General features: G+C 46.8%; 1 protein-coding gene across 5 annotated transcripts in view; it reads right to left on the reverse strand.

The window, feature by feature from the left end:
* The window catches only part of LOC132222885 (zinc finger protein OZF-like), a 782,465-nt gene that overhangs the window by 12,161 nt on the left and 751,101 nt on the right, over positions 1-19,203 (reverse strand). Inside the window, exon 2 of one of the 5 annotated variants that reach the window (XM_059678234.1) lies at positions 1,860-1,983. The exons of the other annotated variants lie outside the window; for them this stretch is intronic. Coding sequence (XP_059534217.1) covers positions 1,860-1,880 — 21 coding nt within the window. The 5' untranslated portion in view covers positions 1,881-1,983. The remainder of the gene's footprint in view (positions 1-1,859; positions 1,984-19,203) is intronic. 5 annotated transcript variants of the gene reach the window in all.

A 19,203-nucleotide genomic window follows, 5' to 3' on the forward strand; every position in this document is an offset into this window, starting at 1 on the left:
GAAGGAGGTATCAGCCCTCTGTCCCTCCTTATATGCCAATTGATCATGTGTCTTCCCACAACAATAAAGGCTGATGAGCAGATAGAAGATAACTGACCTCAGGGCCTCACATGTAGACCACACTGCCTCTTGTCAATACAGTTCATGTCCACAAAACAGGGGAGGAAGAGATGTTGGGTATAAAGGAAGTGTGAGTGATTTGACACTGGTATTATCAGGCATTCCCTTGAAGTGCCCCAGATTGTCCCTCCAAGACTCAGAAAGGCATGGCATCACACTTCACCCTTTGGAACTCACTCACAGAAGGATGCTGAGTCCATCACTTTGCATTACCTGTCACATCATTCTTAGAAACACACTCCTCTCACACAGCCTCTTTCACAAAGTCACAACTTCAAAGACAACACAGATATGCCATAATGAGGCCTGGTTTTTTTCTAATCACCTTCTTTTCCAAAATTCGAACTCACCATTCTGTAACACATTTGTCTCCTACCTTCTTCCTTCCTAATGCCAGTGGAGATTTTCAAGCCCAGGTTACACTGATGTATGCTAATGTGTTTCTAATGATCATGGTATCAGCCCCCAACAAAAACTGACAGGTGTGCACATACGTAACACCTAAGCTCTGGACATTGCATGTAGCATGACAACACCGCTATTTTCAGACAATTACACTAAAATTCTATCTACTATGTTATCAAGTCACCACCAAAAATGAATTCACATTTCATTCACTCTTAAGCCAATTCTGTGGCCATGAATGAACCTGCCCTCTCCAAGTGCACATCAGTCTTTCTCCCACACCACTCTCACACCTGGACTCCCACAGCCCCAGACTCCAGAGTCATCTCATTGACTTCCTACTCATTACTCAGCATGTATGGCCCATAGAATAAATGCTTGGCAAACTCAAACTGGAGGAAGTATTACTCCAACTGTGATAGTCCACACTGAAAGAGGCAGCCTTGAATCCTGCTATAAAGGCCTCCCTTCCTGATCATTTTTTACTTCAACCTCACCTATTGAGAACCACATCAGATCTCAGATATCCAGAGCCCACCTTCACCTGTGCTGCACTTGATGTCCCTTCCCAAGTCACAGCCTTCATCGCTCAAGTCCCATCACCTATGTTGCTCTAATCCAGCCGTGGGCAAACTACGGCCCGCGGGCCGGATCCGGCCCGTTTGAAATGAATAAAACTAAAAAAAAAACAAAAAAACGACCGTACCCTTTTATGTAATGATGTTTACTTTGAATTTATATTAGTTCACACAAACACTCCATCCATGCTTTTGTTCCGGCCCTCCGGTCCAGTTTAAGAACCCATTGTGGCCCTCGAGTCAAAAAGTTTGCCCACCCCTGCTCTAATCCATGCTCAGTGAATCTCACAGATGAACACTCATGCCCCTAAGCCCGTGGTCGGCAAACCGCGGCTCGCGAGCCACATTCGGTTCTTTGGCCCCTTCAGTGTGGCCACAAAGTTTCAATTGCACTGTACATGGTGCGCACGTGGTATTTATAGAAGAGCCACACTCAAGGGACCGTAGTTTGCCGACCACTGCCCTAAGCAATACCACCAAACTGACTGCAACTTCCCAGGCCACTTCAATGGTCACCAAAAAAACATGGTAAGAGTTTAGAGAGTAAATATGAACCAACCTCAGTTTCATCTTGTTTGAAATACCATTTGGCATCCAATTAAAAACAAATAACACAAAAAGGTGATCTAGAACTCCCCCCACACACATTGCACTATTCGTTTAAGAAGACTTTATATCGAATTGTTTATCAGAGTACTAGACAGTCATGAACTGCTCTCTGAAATAACCTAATCCTCCCAGCTCAGCTACACTCACCAGAACTTTACAGGGTGGCATTGTAGCTGATACCCTTTCACCAATGACACCGTGTATCACCCATAAGCAACTCACTGTTCTGGACGCTGGGTCCTGGGCTTCAGGACCTGACAGGCACAAGCACCTGAGGGTGGAGGATAAACGGAGTGAGGTTGAGTAGAACCCTGCAAGCAAAACGGGGGCTGGAAGGCATAAAGGCCTCAATACCACCTGTTGCCGCTCAACAAGCTTCAGACAAATCATTGGACAGTGGGCAAAGTGTTTCTGACACCTGATCCTAGTTGTGAACCATCCCTGGAGCCTCTGACTATGTTAACAAAACCAAGAGGTCCAAATGACCACCTGGAGAAAGACTCAGGAAGTAACACCCAAATCAATCAGCACTAAATAATACCCTGTCCTGGCCGTTCATTGGCTAAAAGCAGCAATCATTAGGCGCACTGCCCATTGTAACTGAGTGTTTAAGGCCCAGCAGATGGCATTGGGATACAAATCACTGAGTAATTATTGCAAATATTGGTGTTGGGGTGCCCCAGTGGCGCTGGGAAATGACAACTTTAGGATTTGGGGGTTGGTCGCAGGTTTCTGGGAAGTGATGTCTTCAACTGATCTCTTGTTTTGAGATATTATTTCAGATTCTGAGAAACTCAGAATTCTCCGAGGTAAAAAGCATTATTTTAATTATTCCCAAAGACCACAAATCTAAATGGATATATTGTTTTTAAGCTTTTAAATTTAATTTGTAAAGAGAGGAAGAGGAAGGAAAAGAGAGAAACACTGTTTGGTGCCTCCTGCCTGGCCCACACCCACCCACTGGGCATCCACCCAGAAAACCTGGCTTGTGTCTCACCAGGAATCGAACTGGGATCCTTTCCATGCATGGTACTACGCTCGACCCACAGACCCGCTCCAGCTATCAGAAATTTTATTGTTAACAAAAAAAATCTATATATATCTACACTAATAAAAGACAAACATGCAAATTGACCATACCTTTGCTATGCCTTAAGTCACACCCACCAGCCAATCAGAACAACTATATACAAATTAACCCAACCAAGATGGCGGCCCGCAGCCATGGAGCTGGAGCAAGCAGGAAGCTTGGTTGCCCCAATGATGGAGGAAGCCAAGCTTCTCGCCTGCTGTGGCGGCTCTGAGCTCCACTCAAAGCAACAAAGTTTCAATTATAGAAGATAAATAAACCCCAGATACCTGCTATCAGCCGGCTGTGGTCACGGAGCTGGAGCGAGCAGGAGGCTTCCCTCCTGCCCGCCCTGGCCGGCTCTGAGCTCCACTCAAGGCTACAAAGTTTCAATTATAGAAGGTAAATAAATCCCAGAATAAAAAAAAAAGAAAAAAAGGAGCTACTGGGAGCTTTCATCGCCGGGGGGCCTTGGCCAGCCTGAAAACGGCCCTCAGCCTCTCACCCAGACTAGCTAGGCACCCGAGTGGACCCTGCACCCTAAAGGGGTGTGGCCAGCCTGAAAACAGCCATCAGCCCCCTCACCAAGGCTGGCCAAACCTCCATGGGGTGAGGGTCCCCACTGCGGGGGGGCTTGACCAGCCTGCAAACAGCCATCAGCCCCTCACCCAGGCTGGCCAGGCACCCCAGCGGACCCCCACCCTGATCCGGGACACCCTTCAGGGCAAATCAGCCAGCCCCCTCCCATGCACCAGGCCTCCATCCTACATAATAAAAGGGTAATATGCAAACTGACCCTAACAGCAGAACGACTGGGAACGACTGGTCACTATGACACACACTGACCACCAGGGGGCAGACGCTCAATGCAGGAGCTGCCCCCTGGTGGTCAGTGCACTTCCATATGGGGAGTGCCACTCAGCCAGAAGCTGGCTCATGGCTGGCCAGCGCAGTGGTGGTGGCAGGAGCCTCTCCCACCTCAGTGGCAGCACTAAGAATGTCCAACTAACGGTTTAGACCTGATCCCTTGGGGGCCTAAGCCTTTAGTCGGACATCCCCCGAGGGCTCTCTGGCTGCCAGAAGGATGTCTGACTTCAAGCTTAGGCCTGATTTTCCAGGGAGTGGGCCTAAGTCGACAGGTGGACATCCCCCAAGGGGTCCTGGACTGTGAATGGGCACAGGCCGGGCTGAGGGACACCCCCCTCCACCCCTGCCAAGTGCACAAATTTTTGTGCACCGGGGCCTCTACTAATTAATAAATAACAACACAAATATAAACTCTCCACGGCCACTGTGCCTCATTTTGTCGGGCGTGGTCATGATCACTGAAAGGCCCCGGGTTTGATTCCAGATCGGGTCACATGCCTTCCTGAATCCCCAGGAGTGGTCATGCAGGGGGCAGATGATTGATGTTTCTCTCCCTCTCCCTTCCTTTCAAAACTCAATAAAAACACATTTAAAATATATAAAATAGCCGAAGCCGGTTTGGCTCAGTGGATAGAGCGTCGGCCTGCGGACTGAGGGGTCCCGGGTTCGATTCCGGTCAAGGGCATGTACCTGGGTTGCGGGCACATCTCCGGTGGGGGGTGTGCAGGAGGCAGCTAATCGATGTTTCTCTCTCATCGATGTTTCTGACTCTCTAACTCTCTCCCTTCCTCTCTGTAAAATATCAATAAAATATATTTAAAAAAAAAAAAAAGTTGTCACTGGCAGGAAATTTAAAAAAAATATATATATATATATATATAAAATAGTTACTTGAAAAAGAGAATTAACTGTGTGTTTGGCATACTCACAACAGTCAGCCTACTTTTTCCCCAACATGGATGTGGGTAACAGAGAAGCTTATTTCACCTGTGATGGTTTCTCAGCTTTATCTGTATGTTCAACCTCACCAAATAGTACACATTAGAAAAGTGCATTTCCTTGCACATCAGTTATACATATGTCTAAGTAAATCCTTGAAATGTGGCTCCATATAAATCTTAGACATCCCTCTGTTGTTAGAAAATTAAGATGGCAACCCTATATAGACACAACCATCCCTCTCCTCATTTCTTGGGAAGACCAGCCTTGCCTCAGTGGCAGAAAATATTGGCAATCAGTGAAGACTACTGCCATCAGCCCAGCCGGTGTGGCTCAGTGGTTGAGCATCAACCTATGAACCAGAAGGTCATGGTTCGATTCCCAGTCAGGACACATGCGCAGGTTGTAGGCTCATTCCCCAGTGCGGGGCATGCAGGAGGCAGATGATCAATGATTCTCACTCATCATTGGTCTTTCTTTTTCTTTCTTTCTTTCTTTCTTTCTTTCTTTCTTTCTTTCTTTCTTTCTTTCTTTCTTTCTTTCTTTCTTTCTTTCTTTCTTTCTTTCTTTCTTTCCTTTCTTTCTTTCCTTTCTTTCTTTCTTTCTTTCTTTCTTTCTTTCTTTCTTTCTTTCTTTCTTTCTTTCTTTCTTTCTTTCTTTCTTTCTTCTTTCCTTCCTTCCTTCCTTCCCTCCCTCCCTCCCTCCCTCCCTCCCTCCCTCCCTTCCTTTCCTTCCTTCCTTCCTTCCTTCCTTCCTTCCTTCCTTCCTTCCCTTCCTTCCTTCCTTCCTTCCTTCCTTCCTTCCTTCCTTCCTTTCTTTCTTTCTTTCTTTCTTTCTTCCTCTCTCTCTCTCTCTACCTCCCCCCCCCCCCCCCCCGCAATGCTGACTGCTTACAAAAGATACATCCTGGGACAGATTACAGAATTATCCTTCCTTAGCTTTGACTTCTTGCCTGATGAGCAACTACCTTATGTGAACACTCTAGAGGGGCCAGGGAATACACAATAGGATTAGATTATTTTATCTGCCAATGATCTCAGCTACATGAAACAGTGCTGGGGTCCCGAGACTGTCTGTACATAAAGGTCACACAAGCCACAGGCCCTGGGACATTTGTAAACTTATGTTCAGAAGAGGCATTTATCATCTAATTTACTGCAGGCTTCCCACTCACTACTGAAACAGTATTTCTGTCCTAATTGTGGTTCCCCCTCAGAGTCTTACGACAAATGACACCAGCCTATGAAATTTCATACTTTCTGGCACAGGGGTCCTTTGCAGTACATGGAGAGCAGGTTTCCTAAACATTGCCGAGGCTTATGTAATACACTAGAGGTCTGGTGCACAAAATTCATGCAGGGGCGGGGGTCCCCCTCAGCCCAGCCTGCACCGTCTCCAATCTGGAACCCCTCGGGGATGTCTGATTGCCGGTTTTGGCCCAATCCTAGGCCTAAATCAGTAGTCGGACATCCCTCTCACAATCCTGGACTGTTGGCTCCTAATTACTCACCTGCCTGCCTGCCAGGTCACCCCTAACTGCCCCCTCACTGCTGGCCTGATTGCCCCTCACTGCCTCTGTGTGCTGGCCTGATTGCCCCTAACTCAGTGGTTCTCAACCTTCCTAATGCCACAACCCTTTAATACAGTTCCTCATGTTGTGGTGACCCCCAACCATAAAATTATTTTCACTGCTACTTCATAACTGTAATTTTGCTATTGTTATGAATCGTAACGTATCTGATGTGCTATATGGCTATATGTGTTTTCTGATGGTCGCGACTCACAGGTTGAGAACAATTGCCTGACTGCACCCCCCCGGCTGCAGGCCTGGTTGCCCCTAACTGCCCCCAGCTGCCAGCCAGGTCACCCCCAACTGCCCCATCCCTGCCAGCCTGGTCGCTCCTAACTGCCCCCCCCCCCAAAGCTGGCCTGGTCACCCCTAACTGCCCCCTCTGCCAGCCTGGTTGCCCCTAACTGCCCCCCGCCCCTGCCGTACTAGTCGCCCCTCACTGCCCACCCTGCCAGCCTAATCGCCCCCAACTGCCCCTCCTGTGGCCTGGTCCCCCCAACTGCACCCCCCCTGCTGGCCTGGTCAACCTTAACTGCCCCCTGCCCCCACTGGCCTGGTTGCCCCCAACTGCTCCTCTGCCAACCTGATCGCCTCTCATGACCCCCTCCCCCCAGCCGGGCTGGTCGCCCCATGCAGCCTGCTTGCTCAGTCATTTAGTTGTCCCTCACTAACGCCCCTGCTGGCCTGGCCATAGGCAGCCATCTTGCGACAGTGTGACAGTCAATTTGCATATCACCCCCATTATATAGGCTACTGTGAACAGCTAACATGATTCCTATTGGTCACAGAAGCAGAGCAAAGGTCTCCTCTTCAGAGTGACCTTTGCCTCACCAATAATTGAGGCACTAGGCTGCAAATTAAATGCACAGTCATGTGGTCTTTCTGTCAAGGCCATGGGCCACAATAAATAATAAGCCAATATTGAACAAAAAGTGAGTTCCTGTCATTATGTTGTCCCTTCCAAACCACATAAATTTTGGGATAAACACAATATCTATTCAACTCTACATGATGAAAGATCACATTTGTGTTTGCAAATCATCTGTGGCAGTGAATAAAACCAAAATTAAAGGTACAAATGTAAACACATCTTAAAAAATTGATCATAAACCAGAGGAGAGGAGAGCAAGGGGTTTGCAGGTTAGTGAATAAGAATTCCCCCAAATTTATCAAAGCATAATGTGAGTACCACTATGTCCCTGAAAGAGGTAGCACTTCTTAGCTGAGGAGGGGTGCTGTGGATGAATCCTGGGTCAGGTCCATTTTCTAATCATAGAGAAATGAATGATGATACTGCCAAGAACTTGAAGTAATCGTAATTACTTCAAGCAGAAGTGACAACACAGAACACATATCCCTGAGCACCCAGGGAGTGTGACTGATTGATGCACCCTCCTCAGGTGAGCCAGGTGTTAATGAAATCTCTTCAGCGACAAACACTCGTGGTGACATCATTTGGGTCGGAGGTGTGGGCATGTTAGCAAGTACAATGTAGCTCCTTCAAGTCTCACTTGTACCTGAAATTTATGAGGAATCTAGTGGAGTGTATCTATGTATACTAATCTATATTAATAAAAGTCCCATTGACTATGGTCCTCTACCCTATGCTCAGGGAGTCTCACAGATGACCACTTGCAGGAGGCTAAGACCAACAAGTAGTTCTCGTATTAATGCGATATTCTGTTGGGCAAATGGCTGAAGGCAATTCCCTAACCTGATAATCCTTTTACTGTATACCAAACTTTACCTTTGACATACCTGTTTGCATTTCTAAAGGGCAAATGTTATTCAAGTGAATAAAATCAAAGGGGACCCAGAAGGCAGAGAGCCTCTCCACTAGAGACCTTTGCCTTCTAAATTCATATTTCTTGCCTAGTGTATTCGTTTGTGCGTGGCCCTTTCTTCAGATCCTGAAACCTAGCCGCAAATGGATGTGGCATTCACAACCCCTCATGGCCCAAAGCAAATCAACCAAAAAGACTGCACACCTCACGCCACACCCAATGGAACAAAAAATTCCTGGTGGATGTTTTAGAAGTAAATATGCACCAGCCCCAGTCTCAACTTGTTGGAATTACACTTTAATCCTCCAACTAAAAAAAAAAAAAAAAATGAACTCAACACCTTCCTTGTCTATAATTCTCCACAAGTTTTTGAAGAAGTCTTCGTCCTGAACTACCCATCAGAGACGGAGATGCTCATGAATTGCTCTCTGAAATCTAAGACTCTAATAGGCCAAAAAGAAAAGTATTTGTATCCCCAATGAACATTACTCTTCTACTATGAGTTTCTCCATCTCAGTTGATGGTGCTTCCATACCTCCAGGTACTAAGTCCAAAATGTCACGACTTCTCGGACTCTTATCTCTCTCTCCCTCTATCCCTCTCTCTCTTGTTCTCAAAATTAGAATATTTAGGTGGCCACACCTAAAACACCAATACATAACGCAATTGCTTCTTCCACTTCCACAGCCACCATCATGGGCCGGTTTCCATCACACTTACCAAGATGATCTTCCTAGTATTTCTACCACCTCCCTCACACCCATATTGTGCATCATGCTGCAGCCACAGAATCTAAGGAGACCTGGGTCAGATCACCTGCCTCCACTGCTCCAAATCGCCCATTGCTCCCATAACAGGCAAAACAGACACAAAGTTCCTCAAGACCTGACTCCTGTCCCATTGTTACCTGTTCCCATTTTTTAAAAAAGAATACCTGCCGGTTCTGAAATCAGCTCCATCTTAACTCCAAGCCATTGCACATTCTGGTACCTATGCCTGGGAGGACCCACAACTTCTCATTCCACTGGGTGCCCCAAACAGGGACCACTTCATATAACACTGGACCTGGACTTAACAGTCTGGGCTTGGTGTCTGTTCAAGGTCTCCTGGTCCAAGGAAAGGACCGTCCCAGGACACTACTATCTCTTAGGCTACCAGAGTGGGAGGCCCTAAAATAAGTCCCACAAACCAGTACCCCTAAGTGATTCTGCATTTACAGGAACCCGTGGAATAATTAAGGTTTGTTGAGAGACTGTCAACCACCGCCAAAATCGATAGACTCAGGCTGCTCAGTACCCTTACCCAGCCCTAGGGCCAGGTCACCTTAAGATGCCTGCATTACCTCAGGGCTCAGTCCTCAGTGCACATTCTTGCCAGATGCATTATCTTGTACAGGGCTTCTCCTTCCTGTCCCTAACTGCTCTCCTCTCTCTTCTAGTCTGTTCTTCCTCTGAGCATTCTGGGTAAATGTTTAGAACCCTACCTCAGACCATACCTTGTTTTTTCAATTATCATGGATGGCCCCACCTTCCTGATGTTAAGGTAAGAAACATTCAAAATTGCAAAGAATTTTTGTGAGTTTATTTTAGCAAAACTGACTAACTGACAATTGGCCGGAAGCAGAATCTCAAAGTATTAAGATAATGCTCTGGAGAATGGTGGCATTTCCCCCTATTTTTTCACATTGCAATAAAGGAGGAGATGTGAGTGGGCTACATGAAATCCACCGGTGATAGATTAAGGAGGCAGGAGCAAGCAAAATGGGGAAACCTCTGAGATTAGATTAAAAAGCAAAATGATAGACCTATGCTGTTTTACACAGGTTTATACAGGACAGTTAACAGTCACTAACTAACAGGATAACAATAACAATGAGTGAATTTGTGGTCTCCACCCTGGCCCATTGGTTATTTCCTGACAGACCCAGACAAAGGAAAGTTACAAGTTACCCTGACATTCCCAATGATGTGTTATCATAGATGCAAAAGACAACAGACAGGCTTAGTTAGGTAAAGGTGACTTTTGTCAGGGAAGAATCTAGCCTAGGACATGACTACTTGCCATAAACTGCATTTAGTTAAAAAGTTTTAATTTCAGACCTTTCTCTGGGGTTACTTAGGTCTTTGAGCTTGCATGGCGGCCATGCTGACCTTCCCTGAAATAATCAGGTTAACATGTGGCCCTTTTTCATCCACACTGAGGATGAAAATAAAATTCATCATGCAAAACTTTGCCTCATGTTTTGGCTGCATTAAGACATAAAACAGCAGAGGGAAGGTAGGTGAGGGTGGGGCTAAGGGGGAAAGATCAACCAAAGGATTTATATGCAAGCATATAGGCCTAACCAATGGACACAGACAACAGAGGGGTGAGGGCATGAGTCGGGGGGATGGTAGGGGGGGTAATGTGGGGATAAGAACGCATATGTAATAACTTAATCAATAAAAAATATTTTTTTAAAAAAGACATAAAACAGGCCCGGGTTCCCCAAATCTGCCTGGCTCAGTCATACCACCCAGTCCTTAGACAGTGGCATTGCAGCCTGTCAACCTCTTCACGCATCACACTGTATCACTCACATGCAACTCACTGTTTTGGATGCAGTGACCTGGGCTGCAGGTCCTGAGAGGCGCTCACACGCGAGGCTGGAGGGATAAATGGGGTGAGGCTGAGTTGCACTCTGTAGCAGAGAGGAGTGTGTGAAGCAGCAGGCCTCAATCCCACGTGTTTCAGCTCAACAAGCCCCAGACACACCCCTGCACAGCAAAGGTATTGCCTCTGATGCCTTGTCCTAGTCCTGACCCACTGCTGGAGCCTCTGGCTCTGCAGAACAGAACAAAGAGGTCAAAATGACCCCTAGGTGAAAGACGCCAGGAATCACACCCAAACCAATGAGCACTGGGATCATATACCTCCCCTGGGCTTTCACTGGCTAAACCCACCACCATTAGGCTCAGTGCCCTTTGGGTAATGTACTTTTCCTGGCCAAACACGTGGCATTAGAATCCCAGTCACTCACTGACAATTGAAATATTGGTGTTAGGGCCCCCAGTGGTACCGGGAAATGTCAACATTAGATTTTGGGGGCTGATCCCAGGTTTCTGAGGAGTTTTGTCTGCAACTGATCTGCTGTTTGGAGATGTTATTTCAGATTCCCTGGAGCCCAGAATGCCCCCTGAGGTGAAAAGTATTATTTCAATGATCCCAAAACACTACAAATCTAAATGAATATACATACTTAAGTTTTTAAATCTGATTTTTACAGAGAGAGGAAATGAGATGGAGAGAAACACTGATTGCCTGCCTCTTTCTTGTACTCCACCCCCCAATCCACTGCCCCTACCACCAGGCATCCAGCCAGGAAACCTGGATTGTGCCTTCACCAGGAATTGAACTGGCAATCTTTCTGTTCATGGGAGGAAGTTCAACCAACTGAGCAGCTCCAGCTGTCAGAATTTTATTTTGAACCTAAAAATATCACATTATTAAAAGAAAAAGCAGGTTATGAGAGAATATACACAATCTTATCCTAATCATTGCAAAGCAATATTTGAAAGGATACATAGGCCCAGAATTTGACATTCTTTACTTTGTTTGAATGTTTGTAGTCAGTACACATTGTGAAGCTATAGAGCAGGGGTCCTCAAACTATGGCCCGCGGGCCACATGCAAATACAAATGTTGTATTTGTTCCCATTTTGTTTTTTTTTTACTTCAAAATAAGGTATGTGCGGTGTGCATAGGAATTTGTTCATAGTTTTTTTTTAAACTATAGTCCGGCCCTCCAACGGTCTGAGGGACAGTGAACTGGCCCCCTGTTTAAAAAGTTTGAGGACCCCTGCTATAGAGCTTTCAGTTACTGAATGTTTACTACATGTGCCAAGCCCTGCATTCAATACTTTACAAGCATTAATCCTCTCCACAACCTGAGATGGTTTAATTATCTATTATATGGGGGCAAGGGGGGGGGCGTGGAATCCAGGCTCAGAGGCTCAAGGTAAATTGCCTGATTGCAGAGTTAAATAAAAGAAAGGGCTGGAAGTGAAACCCATGTGTCTCTAACTGCACAATTCTGGCTTCTAATATTAGGCTCTCCTGCCTCCTAAAACATAGAATAGGGGATGCATACCCTTTCAGATGGGCTACATGCTATTGTTGGTACAGAACAACCCCGAAGTCTTAGTGGCTTACATTAAAGAAGGTTTCTTTCTTTTTCCTAACACATGTCCATGCTGGTTCTTCTGGGACCAGGATAAAGGAGAACCCACCATGTAGGTGCCTGCTAGGTGTTAACAGAGATGGACGGGGGGGGGGGGGGGGGGGGTGGCCAGTTTTCAGACTCTTCTGTTAAAGATGACAGGCTTCACGCCCACCATATTTCATTGGTCTAAACCTGTCACAGGCTGCAGCTAACATCAGGGGGTATGAGGACCTGACCTACATCATGGGCCCCAGTAAGACGACGACATGGTGGCAGCCTCTTTTGGGCTGTGCAGGGGCAAAGGAGGGGAGTGAGACTGGTAGGAAGTGACAGTGGTATTCAGTCAGTATGGTTCATTTTCTCCTCATACACATGGACTTTGTGAGATGCCCAAATCCATCACTGGCAAATTTTAAAGAAGTGAACCTCAGAAAAGGAATGTGGTCAGATGTCATTGGCAGAAAACTAAGAACCCACTTCTGAGTGTGACTTTGGTCAAATCCCTGGCTGCCTCAGTTCCCCCACTAGGGTGGAGGTGATGACCCACATGTTAACACTGTCAATTGGAAAGGTTACAGGACTGCAAGCATTCCAGCATCTATGTTCTTTCACATTAACACTAGTGGCCCAGTGCACAAAATTTGTGCACATTAAAAGGGAATTAATTAGAGGAAATATTTTAATATTGCCATTTGCCGTTTCTCTATAATAGAAGTGTTAGAGATGAAAGAAAATTAGTAAAATGTATATGAAAATCTTCCTTCTGTCAGAGTCTGGGGCACACCATGGGACCCAGAGTCAAGTCCCCACCCACCCACCCACGTGCACCTCAAAATCACGAGACCCAGACCTGGCTGGTCCCCCCATTGGGCTAGATCCAGACCCGGTCGGTCCCCCGGAGCCTCAGGCCCCCCGCCTGGTGCCGAGACAGGGGACACAGTCTCAGGTACCCCATCAAGCCCTGCCGGACGTGGGGTGTGGCCTGAGGTCCCCCGGCCTGGCGCCGGGCCAGGGGGAGCAGTCTGAGGTTCTCCAGCCCAGCACTGGGGTGGGGGGAAGCACCTTGAGGTCCCTTGTCAAGCACCGCCGGGCGGGGGGTGCGGCCTCAGGTCCCCTGACCTGGCACCGGAGTGGGGGGCATGGCTTGAGGTCCCCCGGCCCAGTGCTAGGGCAGGGGGAGCAGCCTGAGGTCCCCTGGTCCAGCACTAGGGCAGGGGGCGTACCTTGAGGTCCCCCATCAAGCCCCACTGGGCGGGGGACGGGGGTGCAGCCTCAGATTCCCTGGTCTGGCGCCAGGGCAGGGAGTGTGGCCTCAGGTCCCCTGGCCCAGTGCTGGGGCTGGCGGCACGGCCTGAGGTCCCCTGTCAAGCCCTGCTGGGGTGTGTGTGTGTGTGGGGGTGGTGTGCAGACTCAGTCCCCAATGATTGCTCGTTAAGGCTCGTTATAGGAACTCAGCCTCCGCTGTGGGCGCAGTCACCTTGTGTTACAGAAACCCCCTCCCCTGTGGGCGCTGCCATCTTTGTGGTGGAGTGATGGTCAATTTGCATATCCCCTCTTTATTATATAGGATAAGTCACTACCCTGCCTCCAAGTCTCTTTTTTATTTTTATTTATTTATTATTATTTTTTAAATATATATTTTATTGATTTTTTACAGAGAAGAAGGGAGAGGGATCAGCTGCCTCCTGCACACCCCCTACTGGGGATGTGCCCACAACCAAGGTACATGCCCTTGACCGGAATCAAACCCGGGACCCTTCAGTCCGCAGGCTGACGCTCTATCCAGAGGCAAACCAGTTAGGGCCCTCCAAGTCTCTTTATCTTTTGCATTGCCCGGGTGAGTGCTCCATCAGGTGGGGCTGATGGTTAACATGCTGACATTAACATCAACGGTTATCCTGCGGTTTCCATTCATTCTGTGCCCGAACCTGTGCTAAATGCAGTCCCTCCATATGTCTCCCTATACCGATTGGAGAGTGTTCCATGCATGCTCAGTTGACCAGGACCAGGAGTTCCAGGAGTAATGCTCTGAGAAAGCTCAGGCTCCTTCCTCTATAGGTGTCAGCTTGGCTTTCACATGGGCCAGGGACTGAGCTGCTCTTCAGGGACTAGGAGTCCCACCTGACGCCCAGCCCTCTCCAGGTGTATCCAGGTCCTCATTACTGAGGGACCTAGGGGTCTAAGGGTGCTCCCCCTGAGCTGTCCCCAAAGGCGCCCTTTCACTCATTCCTTCGCAAGGATCCAGGATCCTACAGCTTTTCCATGAAGGCACAGAACCTCCACAAACAGCCCTGCCTCCACAGTCCATATATCCTGTCCTTCGTCAGAGTCTTCCCCAATTCTCAACCTTCCTTCAGCCTGGGATTCTATGAACTGACCCTTTACTTCATCCATCCCTGAAGTCTGAGATGGGTCTTTCGGGGGACACCAGACACCTGAAAGAGCAGAAGCTTTAAGAGCTCAGCCTGCGGGATGAGGAAGATAGATTGTCATCTCCATCTCCCCTGAGGAGATTGCCTGTGCATTTACTTGTTTCCACCATGCAGACACACAAACGTACAGGGAAATATACAGACACCACAAGCACAGAAACACACAGGTACAGAATACCTCCAGCCACAGCTGGGCACTCAGATGCAGGGCTAATGGCCAGGCTCACAGAGACCCACACTGTAAACACTGGCAACACCTTGAGAGAAAATACACACACACACACACACACACACACACACACACACACACACCAGAACAGACATACATGGACACAAAATGGAGACACAAAGAGGAAACAGACACACATATACACAATCAGAAACACTCAAAGGGGCTGCAAATTCACAAATACAACCAACACACAGGCATGCCAATCAGGCACTCCCAAAAATGCTGAGTCATACTAATAGACTGTCATGAAGGAAAGATTAAGAATTAAGGTGGTTCCATAGCCCGGTGACTTAAGGAAAATGATTGTGGGTTCCATTCCTGGTAAGAGCACATACCTAGGTTGCTGATTCGATCCATGCTCAGGACATGTATGGGGAGCAACCATTGGATGTTTCTTCTCACATTGATGTTCTTTCTCTCTCTCTTTCTCTAAAATCAATAAATATATCTTTGATTGTGGATTTTAAAAAAAGAAACATTTAAGTTTTGAGTTTTCAAGAATATCCTATTAAATCTAGAGCCATCACTCTAGAACAGTTATCAGAATCATCTGAACTCAGTGGAAGTCTGTCTTCTTTCACATAAGAGACTAATAGAAATATGGATTTCTGAAAAATCCCACACTATTAGTGTCATAGTCATGATCCCCTCCTTGCTTTCATTTAAGCACAAAAATTGCATAGTTTCTCAATAAAGTCATCTCTTAATTTTTTAAACTTAGCTTAGTTTTTAAGTATTAAAAAGTAATTTCCCATGACAGAAGGTGATTCTGAGGAATTCCAATATAACTTTGGACACCGGAGAGTGTAAAAACCCATAAACTAGAAACTGCTTTCCCTAGAGAAACCCATATTTCTAATGTCTAAAAACACTAAGCAGGAAGCATGAGTCAGCCAACTAGCAGTCTTTCATTTTCTTTTTTTTTAAATTTCACTGTAGGATATATTTTTTTATTTTTTCCATTCATTTCTAGTGAGAGTGGAATGGGATTTGGAGGTGGAGATAGAGAGAGAAAGAGAAACATCAACAAGAGAGAAAAACACCAATAGGCTGCCTCTTACACCTGAACTTGGGATTGAACCTGCAACCAAGGTATATATACTTGACTGGGAGTTGAACCTGAGACCCTTGGGTCCTTGGTTTGAAGATTTAACCACTGAGTAAACATTGGTCAGGGCTCAAAGCAGAGGAATCCCCTGGAGACCACGTAGAGGCTGGTGTCTGAATCCAAAAGATGATTTATTGAGACAGTTGTATTGTTAATGCCTAAGGCTCCTCATTATCTCAAATATTAAGTCATCTATTGCGGCATATCCTGACCCATTTTTGTGAACTTTGGCCATTTTTAAAAAATTCTAGCACTAACCGGTTTGGTTCAATGGAAAGAGCATCGGCCTGTGGACTCAGGGGTCCCATGTTCGATTCTGGTCAAGGGCATGTACCTTGGTTGCAGACACGAACCCAGTGGGGAGTGTGCAGGAGGTGGCTGATCAATGTTTCTCTCTCATCGATGTTTCTAACTCTCTATCCCTCTCCCTTCCTCTCTGTAAGAAATCAATAAAATAAAAATAAAAATTCTATGGACTCTTTCTTAGGAAGTCTGGATCATCCCAGCTCAACAGTGTCCATTCCCTCTATGCTTATAGGTCTCAGCTGTAACCCCCTTGGCTGCTGGATGAGGGCAGGGCTATATTTTTAATGAAATAAAAGTGAAAAATTACCCAAAAAAATGCAATTAAAAAAGAAAGGAGATTCAAGCCACGTGGAGCCCAGGGGTGAGGGGTCAGGAGTGAGTTTGGGCTGGCCAGAGGTAGAAGTTTGCAAAAGTGAACGGATATGGAGGCCAAAAGCATCATGGGGTTGCTCCAGGATATAGAATGAGGTTCAGTTGCAGTGGGTCAGGTGCCTGGGGATGGGGAAAAGCAGGCTGGAGAGACCTCTGGATGGAGACAGAGGAGTCCTGGCCAGCTCCTCTCAGACAGACACAGGACCCAAATCCCTCCTAGGGACATGCCTAGGGATCCTTGCTACCAATACCAGGAGAAGGACAGAGCATGACCCAGCTGCAGTGGGAACATCCCAGGCAAAGGCAGGAAAAAGTGAGGAGGCGTGCGCTGTTCAGGCGGAGGACCCATCTCAGCACAGCAGGGTGAATGATTCATTTTTGGTTAATCCTCACCCAAGGATATTTTTCAATTGATTTTATTCAGAGTGGAACAGTGGGGCTGAGGGGAGAGAGGGAGATAGAGAGAAACATGGAAGAGAGACACATCAACTGGATCCCGCCTGCATGAGCCCCTAATAGTGTCTGCAGACCAAACTTGCAACCAAGGTACTTGCCCTTGACCTGAAATCTAATTCACCACCCTGCAGGTGTGTGGGCTAATGCTCTTACCATTGACCCACACTGGCCAGGCCAGGGTGGACTTTTACCGATAAGGAAAGATCAAGGCTATTTTCTCTTACCAGATTGATAAATTTCTACAACGTCCTTTAGGGGCTAAATGTTTCGACACTTCCAACCCAACAAGGACCACCTGGTTCGACAGTCAGCACCCCCTCCTGCTGGGCAGATAGGGAATCAGCCTCTGCAGAGACAGCTCCTCTCCCTCCCCGGGCAGGTCAATGGCTGGAGCACCTCCTTACAGTGGACGAGGTTGCACCTGCCTGGGTCACATGTTTTCTTGGAGCACATGCTGACTTCCAGGTCATGACCCACGGGGAGCTCCTGCAGCACAGGTTGCTACATCTCCCACTAACCATGGCCCCAAACAACAAAGCAGCCACCAGCCTGGACTGGGACTAGAGCGGCCTCAGAGCCACACACATGGCCCAGGACCAACTCTCTCTGGAACCTGCCCTGGGCTTTTTTCTCCCCACACCCACATGCTCAGCTGCCACTGCTGCTCCCAGCATTAACACCTGAGAGGAATCGGGGTTTGTCAAACCCCTGGCTCAGAAACAGCCCAGTGTCAACATCTGGCTGGAAGGTGCAGAGAGCACAAGGGCATGTCTAGGCCCAGAGCTTTTACCAGCTCCTTAGATTTTAGTCTCAGGGAGCAACAGATGTCATTATCCCTTTTGGGTGATTGTACAGATAAGATCCAGTTTTCCACTCTCCACACTAATAGCAGGGGCACCTCCCCTCCTGTTCCCTATGTCATTGTGTGCTCTGCCATCATGAGAAACCCTGGCTGCTGTTTCATCATTGCGTATCTAGTCTGTGCTGGTGTTCACATGTGTCACCTAATTGGACGGGAAGGAAAAACCAAAGATGTTGATTTGAGAGAGAGAAAAATTGGGAGAGAGACAGAGAGAAACATTCATTTGTTGTTTCACTAATTTTATATATTCATTGTTTGATTCTTGCATGTGCCCTGAACCAGAGTGCAACCAGCAACCTTGCTGTTATTGAGATGAGGCTACAACCAACTACCTACCTTGCCAGGGCTTAACCTATCTGGGGTTTTAAGAAAAATAACCCACTAATGTCCGTGAGAATAAATAGATACAAGAACCACCCTGGTGACAGATAGTGGAGAGAAGGCTAGAATAAGGTACATGGCTTTTCATAAGTATTTTCATTATATGGATATCCTATCCTAGTATAATAAAAGCGTAGTATGTAAATTGTCCCCTTGACCTAGAGTTCCTACGGGAGTTTGACCAGGGGGCAGGGCTGGCCAGGGGAAGGGAGGGAGGCCCAGGCAGGCGGCTGGGGGAAGGGAGGAAGTAGCTGGACGACAGCTGGCAACCACTAGTGACCCTACCAGTGCACGGATTTTGTGCACTGGGCCTCTAGTATTTGAAATAAGCTAGTACAAAGGTAGATTATATTCTTGATCAGTAATTTTATATCCTAGAAGGAAGCACTGAAAAAGGATGGAGGAATTTGGTTTAAGGGATGCAGGCATGTACGGAAACATCAAAAGTGCATGTAAAAATGTGTTATAGCCTGGCTGGTGTGGCTCAGTTGTTAAGCGTTGACCTATGAATCAGGAGGTTCAATTCCCAGTCAGGGCATATGCCAAGGTCGCCAGCTTGGTCCCCAGTTGGGCGCAAGCAGCAGGCAACTGATCAATAATTCTCTCTTATCCTGATGTTTCTATCTCTCCCTCTCTGAAATCAATAAAAATATGTAGTTTTGAATTTATATTTTAAAATCAAGTACACTTAAATCAAAGTTTTAAAACTTGCCACTTCCCAATTATTTTACTATTTTTATTAAGAATGTTCTTGAGCATACTGTATCAGTATGTTGTAAATAAAATGTAATGATTTGCTGCTGAAATATATTATCACGTCCATGTTTAGTGCCATCATTTTGGCAATTTGAAACAAACCATGGTGACCATATTTACAAAAGGGAAATTATGGTGCCTAAAAGATTTCCCACA

This window comes from Myotis daubentonii, chromosome 21 (genome assembly GCF_963259705.1).
Source record: "Myotis daubentonii chromosome 21, mMyoDau2.1, whole genome shotgun sequence".
Classification (NCBI taxonomy): domain Eukaryota; kingdom Metazoa; phylum Chordata; class Mammalia; order Chiroptera; family Vespertilionidae; genus Myotis; species Myotis daubentonii.